We start from the raw sequence: 22689 nt of genomic DNA on the forward strand, positions 1-22689 counted from the left end.
TCGCCACTGGTATCAGACCCACCGGCCGTCCATGTCTCCGTTATAAAGACGTCTGCAAACGCGACATGAAATCGTGTGACATTGATCACAAGTCGTGGGAGTCAGTTGCCAGCATTCGCCAGAGCTGGCGGGCAGCCATAAAGACAGGGCTAAATTGTGGCGAGTCGAAGAGACTTAGTAGTTGGCAGGAAAAAAGACAGAGGCGCAAGGGGAGAGCCAACTGTGCAACAGCCCCAACAAACAAATTTCTCTGCAGCACCTGTGGAAGAGCCTGTCACTCCAGAATTGGCCTTTATAGCCACTCCAGGCGCTGCTTCACAAACCACTGACCACCTCCAGGCGCGTATCCATTGTCTCTCGAGATAAGGAGGCCCAAAAGATCTAGTAAATACTTCTAGACAATATAAATTTCAAGTGTTTCCTTCTCTGTTGCTACTTTTGCTTTGTTAAAGTTCTAATCCTCTCTAAACACTCAGTACTATTTTGATATAAGATTAGTTTTTAGTATTGTGCTTCACGTCTTTAGCAACACACATCCCCTTATACCTTTAACATCCTTCTTAACCTGTTTTAGCAGTTTCCTATATTCCTCCATGTGTTGTCTCCCTCCTTTATTCCTGTTATCTTTGTGTTAGCTTTTCTTTCCTCTTTCCACTTTAATTGGCCTATTCATCCATTTTGAAGAAAGCTTTAGATAATGCTTGTTTTTCTTAGTCATAAACTTGTATATCTAACCTTTGCATTTGAAAGGTATTCCATTTTTCATCGACTGAGCTTTCAGTAATATCTCCCAGGTAATTTTTTTTTCGTTTGCCCTCACACCACTGAAGTTTCCTTTTTACAATCAATTCTGTTTTGTCCTGATATTTAATGGTTCCAATTGCAAGATAATCTTGAAATTTTAATGATATTATAATCATTAGTTCTGCAGAGGTTCCACCATTTATGGATGCTAGCCTCCTCAACTGTAAAAAAAAACTAGGTCCAGTTGAGCATTACCCCTAATGAGGTCCCTAACACATTGCTTTTTGAACCAATCTTGTTCCCCAACTTCCGTTGAGTAATTGCTAGTTTATTTGAAGGTTGTTTGAAGGCACCCATCCTGACAAGAATCCTGTCTCGATATACCCTTCTTGTCCCATTATTTAATATGTAGTCATCATCCTATTCTGCTCAGGAGGTCTACAACAGATTATAATTTAGACTATGTCTCCCCCATCAACTTGGTTTACCCCAAAAACAGTCCTCATTGTCGATCAGTCCAATATCACTTGATCAGCACAATTAACTTCCCAATCATTTGTCCCAAAATTCTGATTGTGAACTCTCCATCTCTTCCTAAGAACAGAAATAACCAGATGTCACAAGTCTCAAGTCTGTACTAGTCATTCGCTTAGGTTCAGTATCACCGATCTTTCTTTGAAGCAATTCCCAAAGCCTTTACAATCAGCAGTTTATCTATATTATCCCATAACTAGCCCTTTGATAGAGTAGCTCAGGGACTGTAACAATCACACCCATTGTTATGTGAACTGGATACTGTAATCTCGCACTTGCTGTCATGTACGCTTCTCTAATCTTCCAAAAGGCAAACTGATTGATATATGCTTAGAATCATCTCATTAATGTGTTAATTACTAAAGTATTAATGTCCGGGTTTATTTTATAACCAAACAAGTGAACAAAGTAACACTTATAGTACATCTCATCTTACTTGAAAGTTAATTCCATTACACTCCTCGTGACAAAGATAATAAAATACTCCACACAATATTGGTTTGTGGACTAAATGAAACTTTTTGAACCAATGATTCAAGTGAACCTGGCCAGTACTACTACTTTATGGAGATCGTGCTATTTCTCGGTGTCTACCTCCCTTATCAGCTCTTCTTAACTGACCGTCTCTGAAGACAGTGTGTTTTTTGGACTTGACCTCGGAGTACTGTCAATTAAACTAGCTACAGCTGATCCACATCACACAGGACTTTGTTGTTCTGTAGATTTTATACCTTGTATATTACATTTAACTTATCATTTCAATGTAAATTATATTGTACTTTTTTCATTGGCAACTAATCATAAATTTGAAAAGGTAACACCGGAGAATGCAGCCCTCTCTCAATTTCCAGGCAATATGCTTAAACCTACTTTTGATACCTCTGACTACTTTTTCCCCATGTTCTTCCCACTCACTGCACTGGTCCGCCTATGCTATCTTAAATATCTGCAACTTTAACCACCAAGAAAGAAGCTGTTTACTAGCCCAACCATTTTAATCAAAGAGCTGATAATGACAATCCACACTGAGAGGAGGGAGAAAATTCAAGGAAGTGAAGAAAAATCTACAGAGGTTCTGTGTTGTTTTGGAGCATGTATAATGTTGTACAACTGCAGAGTTAGCTAAGCATTCTCCAGGCTACATCCTTTTAAACACAAGGGAATTTAAAAAACAAGGAGTTTTCCAAACGATAACTTTTCTTCTTAAAATAGAATAGTTCCATCCCTCCCTCCCTCCCAGCAAGTAAATGCACAAGGACCGAGGGAAAAGACAATTTTAAATCTGCAGCTGTCAAGACAATATCAGTGAAGAGCTTGGTATCAGAATGTCCAACCAACATTGAGGTGATTCATTTTATTTGCATGTCTTGACACTTAAAGACTTGTAGTTTCAACTGGCAACCAATAAATCAGATAAGTCAGCAGTGATGTTGTAGGTCCAAAACTAGATCCTGGCTGCTATGTCCGAACTTCATGTTCTTACCTTTGCCATTTTTTTTAAAAAAAGCTAGTAACTTCGATATATATTTTACATACTAGGTTGAATTTGAGAAGGTCTTCAAAGATTGATGTTGAGTCATAGCTTCTAAACAACCCAAAACAGCCAATGAATTAATGGCCTCACTTTAGGGTTGGACAGGACACTTATCACTACATCGCAATAGTTGGTAAGTAAGAAAATGATGGTTACAAAATTTTCCCAAAATGTATTTAAAAATAAACTCACGGGGTCCAAGTTATATAATGTGCAAGCACATCTTCCATTCACCTATGTGACCTCAGCTTTAATCCAATGGGATGAAAGTCTTCATCTTTTGCTAGTTATCAGAGTCCCAAGAAAAATCAAATCTGGCTATCTCAACCAAGTTCTTAATGGGTCAGGGCCACAACACTAAGCTGCACAAAATTTGGGCACATGTTGGCACTAAAACGGAAACATTACTCTCTCAGTAATTATATTGCAAAAACACTTCAAGAATGGTCCTAGTACTGTGGAATCCATCCCATTTATCTTATAGGGTAAATTCTATAGTCTTAATATACCATAAAAAACTGCACATGTTCATGCACAGGCTTTTTTTTACTTTTGGAATTTTGAATTGCAGAGCAGTAACTACAGTGGACAAGGAAAAGAAATGAAGGAATAATATGAATAACGAACAAAATCACAGTAGATTACAACAAACATCTGCAAAATATTAACCCAATCATCAGTAATATTAAAAAATTGTCTATGTTAAATGGTACTATGGTGAGAATGTAAACTGAAGAGAACCTTAAAAGGCCTATCCATCAGAAATTAACATGGGTAATTCTTATCAGGATTGCAGGTCATTGACTTTAAACTAAGGTCTTGGATATCTTTTTCAGGCCTCTAATAGATCAGTCAACATAAGGGAATAAAATATTTAGTGTAGATAATTAGACATCATGCCTGTCGGAGATTATAATCAGAGGGAAATAAGCAAGCAATAATAGAGTGGGGGAGGTGCAGCAAGGACAAGACTTGAGAAACGCCCTGAACCCCAATAAAATGAGATGGAGTCAGGGACGAAAGACCAGCAGAACAGGTGAATTTTTCCAAGATTGATCCTGCTCCTTTCACGTTTTATTATTAGAAGCGCGGAATCAGTACTTGAGAAACTGGTCCTGATATTGAGTTAAGTTCTCAGCTAAGACTTCCATTCCTACTCACCAACAGTATCGACGAGAAGTTGCAATTATATACCATCAGAAAGAATCTCAGAATGCTCCGTAGAAATGAGGAAAAGTATGAGTACACCCCACAAGATGGAAGATCAAGTGGAATGAAATTACTGGAAACTGCAGGTGAAAAGAAAAGTTTGAAAGTTGTAAAGTTGCAATAAGGAAACCATGCAGGACAGTTGTGGGAGAAGTATGAATGAAATCAGGAGATAAGAACATAAGAAATAAGAGCTGGAGTAGGCCATTTGGCCCATCATGCCGCCTCCACCATTCAAGAAGATCACAGTTGATCTTCTTCTATCTCAACTCCACCTTCCCACACTATCCCCATATCCTTCAATTCCCTCAGTACCTAAAAATCTATCAACCTCAGTCTTGAATATACTCTAAACGACTGAGCATCCACAGCTCTCTGGAATACAGAATTCCAGAGTCAAAACCCTTTGAGTAAATTTTTTTTTTATCCTAGATGGCCTACGCCTTATTTTGAGGTTGTGACCCCTGTGTTCTAGATTCCCCAGCCAGAGGAAACATCTACCCTGTCAAACCCCTTAAGAATTTTATATGTTTCAATTAGATCACTTCTCATTCTTCTAAACTCAAGGGAATGTAGGCCTAGTCTACTCATAAGAAAATCCCCTCATCCCAGGAAACAGTCTACTGAATCTTCGTTGTATTCCCTCTAGGGCCAGTATGTCCTTCCTTAGGTAAAGAAACCAAAATGTACATAGTTCTCCATGCTAAGTGCCACTAAAGTTAACTGCCAAAGAAAGACGTTGGAGTACAGAATGAACAATAATGTCAAATGCATCCAAGAAGTCAAGATGGATAAGGAGGGACATTATTTGCATTCACAGTCCTGGAAGTCATTAGTGACAATTAATGACCAGAGCTATCTCTGTGCTAATAAACAGGGCATACACCAGATAGGAAGGTCTCAAACAGTGACTAGAGGCGAGCATGAAGATAAGGCAACATGCATTTCAGGACTTTAGAGAAAGCATAATTTGAGATAGGGCATTAATTTCAAAGGTTACAAGGATTTAAAACCACATTCTGCCATATCCTCATCTCAGATTCCAACAATGTGCCCCTGGCAGCCGAGAGAACATATGGCAAGTTGGAAAAGCCTAATAATTGGAGAAGCATGTATCTCTCGATATCCAAGATGGTCTCAGCACAAGAAATGGAAATCTCCCACTGATGCAGTATGGTGCACTTCTGAAGCTGGGGCTAAGACACATTGAAGAAGGTATTTTCCCTTTCAGTTTAGCATTATCATAAAAACACTCAAAAAGATTTCCTCTGGTTGGCATTTCTGGATAAAATGCCAACACATTCTTTTTAAGTGATTAGAGCAAATCTTCATGAATATATTTACAAACTCACTACATGCAGTTCCCAGAGCAATTCTTCCTGACCATGCGAAAAATGACCTGGGAGTGCTTAATGCTGACACTTGGCATCTTGGGCTTCATAAATAGAGGCATTGAGTACAAAAGTAGGGAAGTTATGCTGAACCTTTATAAAGTTCTGGTTAGGCCTCAACTGGAGTACTGCGTCCAGATCACGCTTTAGGAAGGATGCGAGGGTCCTTGACAGGATGCAGATGAGATTTACCAGAATGGTTCCAGGCATGGGGGATTTTATTCCAAGATTAGGTTGGAAAAGCTGGGCTGTTCTTCTTCGAGCAAAGGAGACTAGGTGGGGAGGGGGGGGGGGGGGACGGCAAATTTAAGAGGTGTACAAGATTATGACAAGCATAGCTAAGTTAAACAAGGAAAGACTATTCCCATTAACTGATGGCACAAGGACTAGGGGGACACAAATTGAAGATTTTGGGCAAGAATTGCAAAGGGAATATGAGGAAGCACTTTTTCTTTTTACGCAGCGTGTGGCAATGACCTGGAACGCGCTGCCCACGAGTGTGGTGGAAGCGGAGACAGTAAATGATTTCAAAAGGAAACTGGATGGCCACTTGAAGGAAATAAACTTGCAGGGTTACATGGATCAAGTGGGGGAGTGGGACTGACTGGATTGCTCTATGGAGAGCCAGCATGGACTCGATGGGCCTCCTTCTGTGCCATAAATGACTCTGACTCAATTTATATCCCTTATCCTGATGATCACTAAAATATTCTTTGCGAAGAGGGCGGGGTGGGGGGGGGCGGAGGGAGGAATGACTGAACCATGAATTATTTTCTCCCTTTCTCACACTGCTTTCAGTTACACTGTAAGCTTGGAGGATAGGATAATCCAGGTTACAAAGTTCTCTTATGCTTGTCCATTTTTCTACAGTGTTACGACCGAGGTGGGAGGAGTGCACTGTTTATTCTAGTCCCACTTCTCCACGGGTCACATCATATATTTGAATTTTTTTCCACTTACCGATATGGTCAATCATAGACTCTATTTTTATCCCAGAATAAAACACACCAAGTAGACTTCTTTAGTAAACAACAAAATTATCAGTTTATTATAAAACAAGTCTTAACTAGTAATGAGTAAAGCATAAATACACAGATCAAAATATAAATGTTCTCTTTTTACCTTAGCCCCTCATACACTCACATACACCAGTTAACCAGAAAAATAAAGAGATTTGCGTTTTAGAGCTCTATTACAAAAAACCAAAAAAAAAACACACTTGGGTTAAATACTTGCTCATTCTTGAAGAAGAAAGGGAAGATATGGAAAGATGTACTTTGTTTTAGTTTGGTGTGCCAAATGCGTATAGATTGTTGTCACTGGGATCTTCCTAGAACAGTTCTTTCCAGGCAATGTTGAAGATCAGTTTGGGGAGGCTTTCCAAGAAATGCAGCTACAGAGGCTTCAGACAGGCCTTACAGCAGAAATGCAGCAACAGAGGTTTCAGTTCCCACACATTCGATATGCAGGAGGAAAGAGACTGACACACTGGACACGTAGGGTTTCTTTCAAAGGGAGAGAAAGACATATGAGCTGGGTTTCCAAAACAGGCAAAAATCAACTGTGTGTAACAATTCAAAGTGAAACCAAAAACATTCCAGAAGTCAAGCCTCCTGACCTCTATAAATCTCGACCTATCGCTTCTTTGCAAACATCTCCACAAGTCAAAAAAAACCCTGCTGGGTAATTATCTGCTGCCTTCCAGTAATTGTTTGTTTTTAAGCTCAGTCCAAAAACCTTCTGGTGACCTTCCTTAAAAAAACACACAAAGTTCCAGCATCTCTTCAAGCTTCCAGATGAATCAATGTCCAGAATTCAACTATAAAACCTTAAAACATATTTTACAAAAAACAGAAGCACTCTTGTAACAAAAGGAATTATTGGTGTAGACATTCCACTCAGCGATTTCCAAAATGTCACAGAACTGTCATTTAAGTACAAAGTCCCCCACGTTCTCTTCCAGAAAGCCCAGTAATGAAGGATAGAACTGGAGCCAACCTTTATACACTTTTATAAGCTTTTATTTAGAGATACACATTACAAAACATGCACCTCCTAACCCAACTACTACAGTTTCAGTCTGTTCCTATTTTTATAGAAGCACAAGTGAATCCCTAGTTAATACCCAGCATCAGCATACAATTAAACACACAATTAGCGCCCCAAATTCGGAGAAGAACTGTGTCCTAGTTGAAGCGGAATTAGTGAAACTCATACAATGACAGCAATAATGCCAGAATGTATGTCAAGGCAGGAATTCAAATTCAGAATCCACTCATTTATCGAGTGTATTATATGCACACAGAATAAGACAGTATTAGCAATAAGGCATGAACTAGAGATTCTCAGGAATTACCATCCTCAATTCTATCCTTGTGATTTGTTGTAAAAAATCACATGAAAATGACCATTTTCTTTCCTTATGCTTAAAAGGTGGGCACACAGCACAGTTGTGCATTGTACATGTTCTGAGGACAGCATCATGTGACAGATGCAGTATTCCAAGGGCTTTCTTTCACAGTAGTTTATCAGTTTTTATACAATGCAATGTAGGTTAGGGGATAATTTAGACCCCCAATTCTCTCCTAGAGTGGACTGCAAACCCATTACTGGGCTACTCAATTTTCAAACAAATTCATGTTTTGCAAGTATCATAGAAACTTACAGTACAGAAGGCTGCCACTCACTTTGAAAGGACAGTCATACTTTGTCCCACACCCCACTTTTTGTCCGAAACCCTGTAAGTTGTTAATTCTCAACTGCCTGTCCAAATCCCTTTTAAAATTATTTATCCAATCAGCTTCTACCACCATTTAGATACAATATTCCAGATCGTGACAACTCTTGAGTAAAAACATTTCTCCTCATCTTCCCTCTCGATCTTTTGTCAATGACTTCAAATCTATGACCTCTGGTTATTGACCAACTCACCAAAGGAAACTGCCTTTCTCTATGCACTCTGTCAAACCCCCTTAACATGTTGGAATCCTCTATCAGGGTCATCTCTTAACCTTCTCTGTTTCAAGGAGAACAGTCCTAACTTTTCCAGCCACTCCTCATAATTGTCGTCCCTCATCCCTGGTAACATCCTGGTAAACCTCCTCTGTACTCTTTCTAAGGCCTTTACATCTTTCCTGAAGGGTGGTGCCCAGCATTGTCCACAATACTCCAGCTGAGGCCTAACCAGTGATTTATAAAGTTTTAACTTGATATCTTTGCTTTTATATTCTCTGCCTCTATTTAGAAACCCAAGTAACTCATATGCTTTTGTAACCACCTTATCAACTTTCCATGCCACCTTTAAGGATTTATGTATACGGATACCAAGGTGTCTCCACTCATCTACATTTTTCAAATTCATGGCATTTATTAGTATACTGTCTTCCCATATTAGTCCTCCCAAAGTGCATCACTTCACACTCCTCTGCATTGAACTTCATCTGGCATACTTCTGTCCATTTCACCAGCCTGTTCACATCATCCTGAAATACTTCAGAAATAAAGCACTTTATTGCCTTTAAAATGCCAAGATACCGTATGCAAATTTTGAAAAATTCTAAAACAGCAAGTTAGACGGTCATCCAATGCAAGATGATGAAGTTTTCATAAGACCAAACCTCTATTTGGTCTGTTTGGGATTTAAAGTTGACAATGAAAAACCAGTTACATTAATGTGTGCCTACATTATCTATTAGTATTTATTTGCAGTTAAAACACAGGAAAGTTACAGTAATATTTTGTAAGTCATTGTGTTACAGAGCAAAGAAGCCTGTTTCAATGCTAGATTTCATCAGCTCAAGCCTGGACAGTTCGTAAGCTGCCTTTGTTACCTGATCTTCAGGGATGACAACTGGAAGAGCAGAGGGGGAGACAGGCAAGTGAAAAGATTGGTACAGAATATGGACAGGCAGACGAAAGCTAACAATGGATATTGGAAGAGAGGGAGGACAGTAAGAGATAGTCGTCGAACAGAGTCACAGAGTGTTGAGTGGGGTAAGCCACTAAGACATGGGGTAGATAGGGGCTATACGGAGAGGATGCTAAGACAAAGCATTGAGAGCTCGGCTGACTCAGAGGACATAGTGTAATAATGATGTAAACATGACAAAGAAGAAAACGTACTAGAGATCTTGTCAAGAAGACGTAGGGATCATAGTTTAACAGAAGTCAGGAATGATAGGGGGAAAATGGGATCAAACACTCCTGAGTCACAATGAGCACTTTCACAGTAAATTCACTAATAGATATATAAAAAGAGACCCATCTCTTTCCATTTTGCCTAACCATTTAATTTCTTAGAACTAAAGCCAGTAGAGAGCTGTTAAGTACATATGGCACACAAGAGTTTTAATAATACATTTAGTTGATCTCCCCAGTGTTGCACATGGTATAACAGAGAATATGATTTTTTAAATCAGTCTCTACTATCGCCATATTGCTGTTGCTCTCTCTGTCTCTACCGCCCCCACCTCCACCCCCCACCCACCCACCACATCTGCATTTCCATCACTTCCATAAAAACTTAAGAAATAAGATCAGGAATAGGCTATACGGTCCCTTGAGCCTGCTCCACCATTCAATAAGGTGATAGCTGATCTTCTACTTCAATTCCACCCCCTCACCTTATCCCCATATTTGTTGATTTGCTGTCCAAAAATGTATTGATCTGTCTTGCATATACTCAACAACTGAATCTCCACAATCCTCTGGGGTAGAAAATTCCAAAGATTCACAACCCTCTTGAAGAATTTTCTCATCTCAGTTTGGAATGGCCATCACCTCAACCTAAAACGATGCTCCAAGTTCTAGACTCTCCAGACTAGCGAAACAAGCTCTTAGCATCTACCCTGTCAAGCCCTCACAGAATCTTATATGTTTCAATGAGAACACCTTTCATTCTTCTAAACTCCAGAGTATAGGCCCATTCTACATAATCTCTCCTCGTAGGACAACCCTCTCATCCCAAGAATTTATCTAGTGAACTTTCATTGCACCCCCACTAAGACAAACATATCTTTCCTCAGAAATGAAGACCAAAACTGTACACAGTACTCCAGATGTAGTCTCACCAAAGTCCTGTACAATTGCAGCAGGACTTCCTTACTCTTGTATTCCAATCCCCTTGCAATAAAGGCCAACATACCATTTGCCTTCCTAATTGCTTGCTGTACCTGCACGTTAACTTTCTGCATTTCTCGTACAAGAACAGCCAAATCCTTCTGAACACCAACATTTAATAGTTTCTCACTATTTAAAAAATATTCTGTTTTTCTATTCTTCCTACCAAAGTGAATAACCTAACATTTCCCCACATTATATTCTACTACCTTCTTGCCCAATCACTTAACCAGTTTCTATCCCTTTGCAGACTGTGTTCTCCTCACAGCTTACTTTCCCACCTAGCTGTGTATCGTTGGCAAACTTGAATACATTACACTCGATCCCTTCATCTAAGTCATTCATATAGACTGTAAATAGTGGAGTTCCCAAGACTGATCCTGCAGTACCCCACTTGTAACAGCCTGGCAACCTGAAAATGATTTGTTCATTCCTACTCTGTTTTCTATCCTGTAACCAATCCTCTATCCATGCTAATGTATGACTCCCAATTCCTTGAGCCTTTATCCTGTGCAAAAACATTTTGTGTGGCACCTTACTGAATGCCTTTTGAAAATCCAAATATACGACATCCACAGGTTCCCCTTCATGTACCCTGCAAGTTACATCCTCAAAAAAAAATTTAATAGCTTCATCAAACACAATGGCCCTTTCATAAAACCATGTTGACTCTGCCTAATCATACAATGATTTTTAAGTACTTTGTTACCACTTCCTAAATAATGGATTTCAACATTTTCCCAACAATTGACGTCAGTCTCCCTCCTTTCCTGAATAGTGGTCTTATATTTGCTATCTTCCAATCTACTGGGACCATTCCAGAATTTAGGAAATTTTGGAAGATCACAAGCAGTGCATCCACTATCTCTGCAGCCACGTCTCTTAGAACCTTTGGATGTAAGTCATCAGGTCCTGGGGATCTGCCAGCTTTCAGTCCCCCTAATTTCTCCAGTACTTTTTCTTTACTAGTGTCATGCTGGGCCCCCACCTGCCAAGAATGAGGCATATTAATTTTGCCATTTGGACATTAAATTTCAAATTGTTGCTGGGAAGAAGAGAAGGCCTGTTACAAGGGCTGCCAGACTTGGATGGAGGACATTTGCATACCAGGGAGAAGAGAGGTTACTTCCCTTATCCAATTTAACCCACAACGAATGTTGACCACCAGACAGTGAACGGGTGGGGAAGCGCATTCCAGAGCCTGCTGGGGTAATGCAATCCACAGGGGCCAGGACTGGTTGGACCAGATGGTCACCAGATGACTAACTGGCTGTTCCAGGGTTTTTTGAACTAGCCACAGAGTTTCAGCAGAATGTTTACTCCTGGACTGAGACGATCTCTCCTATCTGCTCCCATCTCTTTCTCACAAGCCTCTGAATCCACTGAAGACACATGAACCCCAAGAGAGAAAAGTCTCCTAAAGAAGAATATTGGGCCTAACAAAAAGATCTACCTACAATAACCTTCTTTAATTTACCTTCTTTAAACCTAAGAAAACCTGTTTGTGCTGGTTTCTTTGCCTTATAATTGGAAAGCAGTGAACAAGGATTCACCAAGGGGGAACTAAAAACACGGTGTTTAAAATTATACCCTGTTACGGTAAGACCAGTTGAAGGCTGAGAGGGACCCCTAGACACCTTTCTCACCTGGTCCTAACACTAGTATTAATTATTTAAGATCCTCACTCTCATTAGACCCTTGGTTTCCACACTATTTCTGATATCCGTTTTGATTCTTCTACTCTGAAGACTGACACAAAATATTTGCACAACGTCTCTGCCATTTCCTTATTCCCCATTATAATTTCTCAGCCTCTATGGAACCCAAGTTTTCTTTCACTACTCTCTTTCTTTTTACATACGTGTAGAAGCTCTTACAATCTGTTTCTATATTTCTATCCCATTTAACTTTTTTTCTGCTTCTCAGTTTTTTTTCTTTTCCCTCGAGTTGCATGCGGTTTGTGATATAGCAGTGTGATGGGGAAATGCAGGCTGCATCTGTGGGGGAAACATGGCAGTCGGTGGTTCCTTTCCCATTATCTTCCATAGCCATATGCTCCACCCACCCCCTCGCTGCCATCATTACCCCTTTCAGCAACCCATTTAATCCCTTTATCCTCCCCTCATACACCACAGGTGGCAACGCCCTTTTACCATCCACCAGTCTCCCTCTGACCTTCTGATTTACTTGCTTTCAAAATTCAACTTATTTCTTTTTAAATAAATAAAATTAATCAAGAAACTGGTTGTCCACCTTACGGTTTGTCGGTCTGTCTTTCTCTCCACCGCGTCGTTAAGAATCTCTGTTTCTCAGGTACAATAAATTAGCATTGACCTTTTCTAACTATCAACAAAACACAGATAAGATAATTAACTAAATTTAAAAACTTAATTGGTGTTTTTGAGAAGTGAACTAATATCAAATGAAGAAAGCCACACTTCTCCTCACAGCAACTCTTTGACCTCAGACTCTCTCACTCCTGAAACCCAGTCTATCTTTCTTTCACTTTGTAAAGTTTAAAGCACAAAGCTGCAACAGATGAACAATCAGAAATCAATTTTCCCTCTCATACATACATATGCAAGTACACATGCTTGCAGACACAGTCCTATGAAACTTATGTTAGCTTTACTTCAAATAATTTTGAAATATTTGAGCAGAAATTGCTAGAGGCTAAAGACAAAAATACTCCTCAGTTCAGCTGACTGAACAGTGCTGATGCATTGTGGAAGATTAAAGGGCATATTTCCTATATGGATGTCCTATAAAGGACAATCCAAATTTAACTCAGTCACAACTCGAGGCAAAAATATCAATTCCAAGACCAAGGCTTTGAGAAAGACCTTTAATGAAGGCATTAAAATATACAAAGGACAAATGGATAAATGTGGTTGTGTTACTATGAACTCTAAGTTTTAATTCTTTTATTTTGGTAATACCCATATTTTGGACTTGCTGAGGGGAAAATGGTAGATGAGAAAAAATTATAGAAAAGATGTTGAAAGAATTGTGGAAACGCAGTGTTCAATTTGTGCCTCAGAATGAGTTTACACAGCTGTTTTCCATTATAATTGGGGACATTGGAACTTATAATGAAAAAGATGACAAAAAGTGTCACACACATGTGACAACAGGAAGTCAAGTGGTGGAGAAGGAAGTGCACAGAGACAAGGTTTTTAAATACATCATGGATTAAATCTTCTGACTACCATACTTCTTACTCCTACTTCAGGTGTCACATTTTTAGAACGGAAAACCCTATGTCAACATGTCAATACTTTACCATCGCACTTTGTTCATGAACCAATTGTACCACTTAATATTTTTGTCTACAATCATGCTATTTCATCAGTAATCAAAACTTCCAATATCCAAATTAACGATGTAAAAAAGTTAATACAAAAAAAAACTTATTTTATGATAATGTAAATAAATTTGTCTGCTAAATTGACTTTGTGTCATTTGAATCTTTATTATAGTTTTTTACTTGAAGACCTCAGTTTCTCCCAAAAACCTATGTTTGAAGTTAATGTTTTTGGCTCAAGTTAAACTTTGAAATCAAATAGGAAAAATCTAACTATCACCAGTGTTTTGATACTAGATATAAAATTTAAACATTCTAATTAATAACAGTTACAAGACACACAGAGAGAGAGAGAGAGAGAGAGAGAAAGACAGACAGACAAAGAGAGACATCCAGGAACCAATCACAAAACACCAAATACAACATTTGCATTAATCCCTTACAAATCAATGCAGCTTATCCTGACATCTTCCATACCAATCAAGTGCTGTCATGCTCATGTTGTTCCCCCACCCACCCCCTTCCTTTACTCGGTGAACCAAACCTCAAATCACACATATCCCTACTAAATCTCAAGTTCCCCTTCCACAGTTCTTCCAAAAATCAGGTACCCCCTCCATAGTCATATCAAACCAAAAAGGTCAAGAAATCCCAAAATGCCACTGCAATGGTGCCAACTGTTACAAAAGGGCTTCTGTGTTTTGTTAAATATATTTTTGAGGATGCATTTTTGAAAGATTGAAGAAATGTTAAAATTTGGAGTTTTCAAAGGGGGTCATGTAAAGGCCACTTGACTTTGAAAAACAGTCCTAAGGGGAGGCCACACCTGGAATATTGTGTGCAGTTTTGATCTCCTTATCAGAGGGAGGATGTTCTTGCTATAGAGGGAGTGCAGCAAAGGTTTACCAGTCTGATTCCTGGGATGGCGGGACTGACATATGAGGAGAGATTGAGTCGGTTAGGATTACATTCGCTGGAGTTCAGAAGAGTGAGGGGAGATCTCTCAGAAACCTAGAAAATTCTATCAGGACTTGACAGGGTAGATGCAGGAAGGATGTTCCGATGGTGAGGGAGTCCAGAACCAGGAGTCATAGTCTAACGATACAGATAAACCTTTCAGGACTGAGATGAGGAGAAATTTCTTCATCCAGAGAGTGGTGAGCCTGTGGAATTCACTACCACAGAAAGCAGTTGAGGCCAAAACATTGTATGTTTTCAAGAAGGAGTTAAATATAGCTCTTAGGGTGAAAGGGATCAAAGGATATGGGGGGAAAGCAGGAACAGGGTACTGTGTTGGATGATCAGCCATGATCATAATGAATGGCAGAGCAGGCTCGAAGGGCCGAATGGCCTACTCCTGCTCCTATTTTCTATGTTTCTATGTTAGGTCACTGTGAGCAAAACAAGCCTTTCTGGGAAACCACTTGACTTTAGCTCCATAAACAACAAAGAACTTTGGACACCTGGAGAAGTTGTTTACAAAGGAGTGACATCAAGATTGATGGAGGTCAAAAGGTTGAGCTCCTGTTGTTAGTTTTGCTTTTGAATTGTTTTGAGTTGGGGTTGAACTATATAAAATGGGAGAGAACGTCCAAGGAGAGAACATCCAAGGAGAAGACCACAACCCAGCTCAGCTTTCCAGCACCTCTCTAAAAGACCCTGAGAAGTCCACTTTGTCAACTCATCTAGTCTCCTGTCTTTGAAAAAAAGCCTGTTAAGTTAATTCACAACGCCGCCTGAAATATCTGTTTTAAAAGATCCCAGTAACCCATCTACATGCACTCACAGCCAGACTGTATGCCAGTTTTGGAACACATCTCATTTGCTGTGTTTTCAAGAATGAACAAGTATTCAGCCGAAGTGTTTTCTTTGTCTGTAATAGAGCTCTAAAACCAAAAATCCCTTTATTTTCCAGTTAACTGGTGTGTGTTTTTTTTTATTCATTCATGGGATGTGGACGTCGCTGGCTCGGCCAGCATTTACTGCCTATCCCCAATTGCCCTGGAGAAGATGGTGGTGAGATGCCTTCTTGAACCGCTGCAGTCCATGTGAGGTAGGTACACCCACAGTGCTGTTAGGAAGAGAGCTCCAGGTTTTTGACCCAGCGACAGTGAAGGAACGACAATATAGTTCCAAATCAGGATGGTGTGTGACTTGGAGGGGAACTTTCAGGTGGTGGTGTTCCCATGCATTTGCTGCCCTAGTTGGTGGAGGTCGTGGGTTTGGAAAGTGCTGTTTAAGGAGCCTTGGTGCATTGCTGCAGTGCATCTTGTAGATGGTACACACTGCTACCACTGTGCATCGGTGTTGCAGGGAGTGAATATTTGTGGATGGAGTACCAATCAAGCGGGCTGCTCTGTCCTGGAAGGTTTCGAGCTTCTTGAGTGTTGTTGCAGCTGCACCCATCCAGGCAAGTGGACAGTATTCCATCACACTCCTGACTTGTGCCTTGTAGATGGTGGACAGGCTTTGGGGAGTTAGGAGGTGAGTTACTCACTGCAGGATTCCTAGCCCCTGACCTGCTCTTGTAGCCAAGGTATTTATTTGGCTACTCCAGTTCAGTTTTTGGTCAATGGTAGCCCCTAGGATGTTGATTGTTGTGTGAGAGGGGCTAAGGTAACAAAGGAAGTTTTATATTTCGACCTGTAAGTTTATGCTTTGCTTCATTACTATTTAAGACTTGTTTAATAAACACCAAATTTATCAGTTTATTATAAAGAAACCTGGCTGGTGTGTTATATTCTGGGATAAAAATAGAGTCTATGATTGACCATATCGGTAAGTTGGAAAAAATGTAAATATATGTTGTGACCTATGAAAAGCCACGGTCGTAACACAGCCTACAGGGCTCCTACCCCAAGTCTGTTCAAACCCAGGACCACCCCCCAGTACTATGCCCATTGCTACCAAAGCACAGAACCATCCCTAAAGGAGCTAAGGTTCACTCACCTTCTGCAATACTACCAAACACAAGATATCTACCTCCCACAGGTACATCTTGCATGGCAATTGGTTGTGTCTTCTTTGCTTTTAAAATATGGCATAGAAACCAAATCTATGATAATAATAGAGATTCTGTCTCTCTGCATTTTCTGCTTAATCGATGGTTTGATCTGGTGGGTGGAGCTTGGCGCAGCATCTTGGTCACTGACTCCCAGTTCTCGCTGCTCCCTGGTCTTGATTACTGGGCTGACACCTTAAGAGTAAAGATGAAGCAGTGAACCTCAGAGGCATATAAAGTATAAAATGGCATAGGTAAGGGGAGCCCAGAATGCTACTCTAATGTTGGTCAGGTAGAAGATGAGTTTGCAAATTTTGGCCACAGATACAAGGCTCCAGTCCCCAGCTCTTGCTGCTCCCTGGCCTCACTTACTGGCCCTCAGCCGTCCCCCCACCCCCAGGCTTCCCTTACTGGCTCCCCAGCTCTTGCACTCCCCCACCTTGATTACTGGGTTCTACTACAATAGCTCGGGGGGGGGGGGGGGGGAGACCACATAGGAGGGGTGCGTCAGCATGAGAGGGGGGCTGGGATTGCCTGGAAGGTGTGGAATAGGGGATGGGGATGAAATGGCATGGGCCAGGTCAAATGGAGGATGAGATGAGGTTGATATGAGTTGGTTGAAAAGGAATGAGATGGTTATATGACTTGAGAGGGATGGCATGGGGAGGATGGAATGGCATGGGATGGGGATTTAAAGAAGTACTGTTGCAATAAAGATATTAATTTCACTGCGAAAGCTTTGCGGGTCTCTGCTGTTAGGTAAAATATATTAGAAATAAAATCTATTATGCAATCATAAATTCTTACAACTGCACACATTTTTAACTTAATTGTAAATTCCAATGTCTATTTTGAATCTGGAAAATGCCTGCGTAAATCTGTCACACTGTATTTATAACTCACTCCAGAGGGAGCACTGCACAGCCTTGGCACGAAGATGTAACCACTACAGGAGAAGCTTACATAGAAAGTTTCCATTTTAAATATGGACATAGGAATTTATAATGGAAATTATAAAATGGGGGCCAAATTAGATAAAAAGGGAAAAAATAGAATGAGAGTAAACTAGCCAGCAATATAAAAACAGATTGTAAGAGCTTTTATAAGTACATAAAAAGGAAAAGAGTAGCTAAAGTAGACATTGGTCCCTTCGAGGCAGAGACAGGAGAAATCATCATGGGGAATGAGAAAATAGCAGAGGCATTGAACAAATATTTTGTGACTGATTCACAGTAGAAGACACAGTTCCATACCAGAAATAGGCAGTAACCTAGGGGCTAAAAAGAGTGAGGAAATTGATATCAGCCGAGAAAAAGTATTGGAGAAACTTGAGGAACTAAAATCTGAAAAGTTCCCGGGACCAGATGGCCTATACCCTAGAGTTCTAAAAGAGATAACTGCAGAGATAGTGGATGCGCTAGCTATGATTTTCCAGAATTCCTTAGATTCAAGAATGGTCCCGTCAGATTGGAAGTTGGAAAATGTTACACCAGTTTTCAAGAAAGGAGGTAGAGAGAAAACAAGGAACTACAGGCCAGTTTGCCTAACATCAGTCGTTGGGAATTATTGTTAAATTAATAATTATAAAAGAAGTCTTAACATTGCACTTGGAAAAGCATAGTCTGATTAGAAAAAGTCAGCATAGTTTTACTAAAGGAAGATCCTGTTTGACAAATTTATTAGAGTTCTTTGAGGATCTAACTAGTAGGGTAGATAAAGGGAAACCAGTAGATGTAGTACAACTGAATTTACAAAAGGCATTCGATAAGGTGCCACATAAAAGATTAGTAGGCAAGATAAGGGCTCATGGTGTTGACGGTAATATATTAGCGTGGATAGAGGATTGGTTAACAGACAGGAAACAGAGAGTGGGCATAAATGGGGCATTTTCAAGTTGGCAGGTAGTGAATAGTGGGGTGCCGCAAGGATCAGTGCTGGGGCCTCAGCTATTTACACTCTATATTAATGACTTGGATGAAGAGAGAGAGAGTAATGGATCTAAGCTTGCTGATGATACAAAGGTCGGTGGAAAGGTAAGCTGCGAAGAGGACATAGAGAGGCTGCAGAGATATAGACAGGTTAAGTAAGTGGGCAACAAGACGGCAAATGGAGTATAAAGTAGGGAAATGTGAAGTTGTTCACTTTGGTTGTAAAAGTAGGAAAGCAGAATTTTTTTTTTAAAAAGGTGTGAAACTGGTAACTGTTGATGTTCAGAGAGACAAGGAATGCAGAAAGTTAACATGCAGGTGCAGCAGGCTATTCGGAAGGCAAATGACACGTTGGCCTTTATTGCAAGGAGATTGGAGTACAAGAATAAAGAAGCCTTAGTAAAATTGTACAGGGCTTTGGTGAAACTGCACCTGGAATACTGTGGTCTCCACATTTAAGAAAGGATATACTTGCACTGGAGGCAGTGCAGCATAGATTTACTAAATTGGTCCCTGGGATGAGAGGGTTGTCCCATGATGGGAGACTGAGTAAATTGGGCCTATATTCTCTGGAATTTAGAAGAACGAGAGACGATCTAATTGAGACATACAAGATTCTGAAAGGGCTTCATAGGGTAGAAGCTGAGAGATTGTTTCTGCTGGTCGGGGAATCTAGAACGCGGGGGCACAGTCTCAGGATAAGGGGCCGATCATTCAGCACTGAGGTGAGGAGAAATTACTACACTCAAAATATTGTGAATCTTTGGAATTCTGTACCCCAGAGGGTTGTGGATGCTCCACCGTTGAATACATTTAAGGCAGGATAGATAGATTTTTGGTCTAGCAGGGAATCAAGGGATATGGGGAGCGGACAGGAAAGTGGAATTGAAGCCCAAGATCAGCCATGATCGTATTGAATGGTGGAGCAGGCTCGATGGGCCATATGGTCTACTTCTGCTCCTATTTGTTGTGTTCTTGTGTCATGCACTCAGTTTCAATTATGGCCTCTAACGCTGCTTTACCTGATAACCATATTTGGATCTTGACTTCCCATCTTCAATACCATGGAAGATTGACTAGTATTTAGTAAAGACTATGCATTTATGATTTTCACAAAATAATGGGCAGAATTTAATCCCCAAAGCATAGTTTAAAATTCCACAACAGAATTTAGTACAAATGTAATAAAGACAGAAAATGTTGGAAATATTCAGCTGATCAGGCAGCATCTATGGAGAGAGAAACATGGAGAAAGAATTAATGTTTCAGGTTGATATCATCCTGGCTGACCTGCTGAGTATTTCCAGCATTTTCTGTTACCAGCATCTACAGTATGTTGCTTTTGTTTTAGTACAAATGGAATGTGATTTATTCAGTCACTGATTTTATGCAAATCATCAGTCCTGATGTTATTATCTCCATGGGATAAACATCCCTATTCTAAAACACTTCCTCATACTCACTATAAGCACCAAGGGAGATCTGCTAGCACATTAAAAAAAATAGCAATTGCATTGTTATCAGTATTTAAATGAAAACCAAATTTTATGTTTGATACTGAGCTTTACAAGCAATAACCAACTTTTCTTATATCAGTCGACACACACACATGATTCTGAGGTGATTTATATTCAGTCAAACCTGGGTTCTTACAGATGTATATTGCTCAGCACCACATCATATGGTGCATTTAACTCACTGAGCCATCAAGAAAATTCTTCTTTAATCTCTATTTTAATTCTCACAGTGTAAGCTCACTGACCAGTGACACACTACTTCACTGTACTTAAATTTATGGAGAATCATGGATGTCAGGAAGCAAGTTACAATTCTGTAATTTCATCAAGGGATTCAGATACTGCCATAAACTATAAAGGTTCACAACCATCATGAGATTAGATACCTGTTTTCAACCCACAGAAGGATTCTTTAAAAAAGCAAAATACATTCTCTTTTATGGGCTTTTACCTTTTGATCATATTTTCCATGCTATATGTATGCAATGGACAACATTCAGAAAACTGTACTGAAATCTTGTGACATCAAGAAAAAGATAGAAAAAAGTTTCACAGTTAGTGCATGTTAGAAAGTGCAAACAGATAAGAACAAGCCTTGTTCTGGAATGTCCATGGAATATACAGAATACAGGGATAGGGCAGGGAAATGGGATTGCTCCAGTGGACAGACACAATTAACTGAATGACCTCCATGTATGCATTAAAAATCTATGGCTCCTAATAAACATATTACCTGTCTGTTAAGGTCACACTGCTGCCTTTACCTGCTGGATTTTCTTTTATAACTTACTTGTATTCATAAAACTTGTGAGTTTCATTTATTTCTCTCAAGAAAGAATCTTCACTGCTGCAAAAGACTACGTTTATGCATCGTCTCAAGTGCAGTAGTATTAAGCCATTGTACTCTGTTTCTCTGAAGCCAACTTTTAGTAAGTAAAGATAGTATGATACCTTTTAATAAAGCTCAATTGTTTAACTACTAGAAGTAGGGAAACATAACTCAAAAACCATCAATCCAACTTTCAGGCCTACATAATAATCTTGCTATTTTGTTTTTTAACGATAGACTTTGTTACGAGAGACAGCCATTTCCTGTATAGACGTCTAGAGCACAAATGGAGATTTACAATTTTCTTTTAATGCTACTTTAATAAAAGCTGGCACCAAAGCATAAACAAAAAGTCCTGAAAGAGGCATGGTTGAATTATTAACTTTTGGTTCTGCTCTTAAGTGTACTGTAACTTTAAACGCTTTGTCTTCACTGACTTCACCGGGTAGTCTTAAAAATGTCTTTTTTAAAAAACAATGTTAAAATACTAGTTAGCAAAGTAAATCAATCCAATAACATTTTACTACTTCAGCACTGAAAAAAAAACACAAGAAAGCATCAGATTCTTTTAAAGATTTTTTCCCACAAAAGTATGGATACAGAAAGCTTGGAAGAATTTCTGTGGTTATCGTATACATGACTTTTGTTTAGAAGACAAAATGAGTGAATGGTTTCTGCAATAATTAAAATATGGCTATGTAACTGCAGGCAATAAAAGTTTACAGCTTTTTCTGAGAGTCATAAGAGATAACAGAGTAAAAGTCCTGGGATGCAGTGCCTACCAGTGCTTCTCACACATCTGAACAGCATTTGTATATCTTTTAGCATCCTGAAATCAATCAGAGATTAGATAATGAAATATGCACAAGCCTTTTCCCAGAACCTTTGACAAATCACACACAATCCTAAATCTTCATAAATCATGATTAAAGACAAGGATATCATCACCAACACATATATCTTTTCTAGCCTGACCTGAAGACTAATGAGAAAAGCCCTGGACTATCTCCTCTGATTAATTAATTCAAAATGTCTGCCGTTATTCAAATGTAAGGCTGGTGTTATTTGAATAACACTTGACAGCAATGCCTGAAGATATAATCTCTGATTTGCAAATCTGCATCGCTGTAATGGTTCCCAAAACAGTGACCTTAGAAGATGCTTTTTTATGAAGTCAAGGCTGTTCCAGCTATCGGCATTTCAGGAAAAGAGAAAAAGGAAAAAAAAGGAGTGGGCGGGGTGAGGTGGGGGGCGGGGGGGTGGTGGAAATCAGGTTGTGAAGCCCATTGTCCACAATGAAATAAATCAATCATGGTGACAGAAGTAGGCCTGAAATGAGAGTCTGAAGTGAACAAAATATTCAGTGTCAGCAAAACATCAGCTGTCAGATTCTACTCTAAAATGTCACTAAAACAGAGTGACAAATCATATTTTGCTTTATTTGGTTACAAATATTGTGAAAATTCTAATATTAAATGATTTCAGAATTATTTTGATTTCTTACAGTAGACAAGGCTATGATCATTGTAGAATTTCAAAAAGTGCACTCCAAAGAAAGAAAGCAGTTCTTAATGCAAAAT

General features: G+C 39.5%; 1 protein-coding gene across 6 annotated transcripts in view; it reads right to left on the minus strand.

The window, feature by feature from the left end:
- pbx3b (pre-B-cell leukemia homeobox 3b) overlaps positions 1-22689 on the minus strand; it is a 266799-nt gene that overhangs the window by 230678 nt on the left and 13432 nt on the right. The window contains exon 2 of one of the 6 annotated variants that reach the window (XM_068012461.1): positions 21892-21938. The exons of the other annotated variants lie outside the window; for them this stretch is intronic. Coding sequence (XP_067868562.1) covers positions 21892-21937 — 46 coding nt within the window. The 5' untranslated portion in view covers position 21938. The remainder of the gene's footprint in view (positions 1-21891; positions 21939-22689) is intronic. 6 annotated transcript variants of the gene reach the window in all.

This window comes from Heterodontus francisci, chromosome 32, assembly GCF_036365525.1.
Source record: "Heterodontus francisci isolate sHetFra1 chromosome 32, sHetFra1.hap1, whole genome shotgun sequence".
Taxonomy (NCBI): domain Eukaryota; kingdom Metazoa; phylum Chordata; class Chondrichthyes; order Heterodontiformes; family Heterodontidae; genus Heterodontus; species Heterodontus francisci.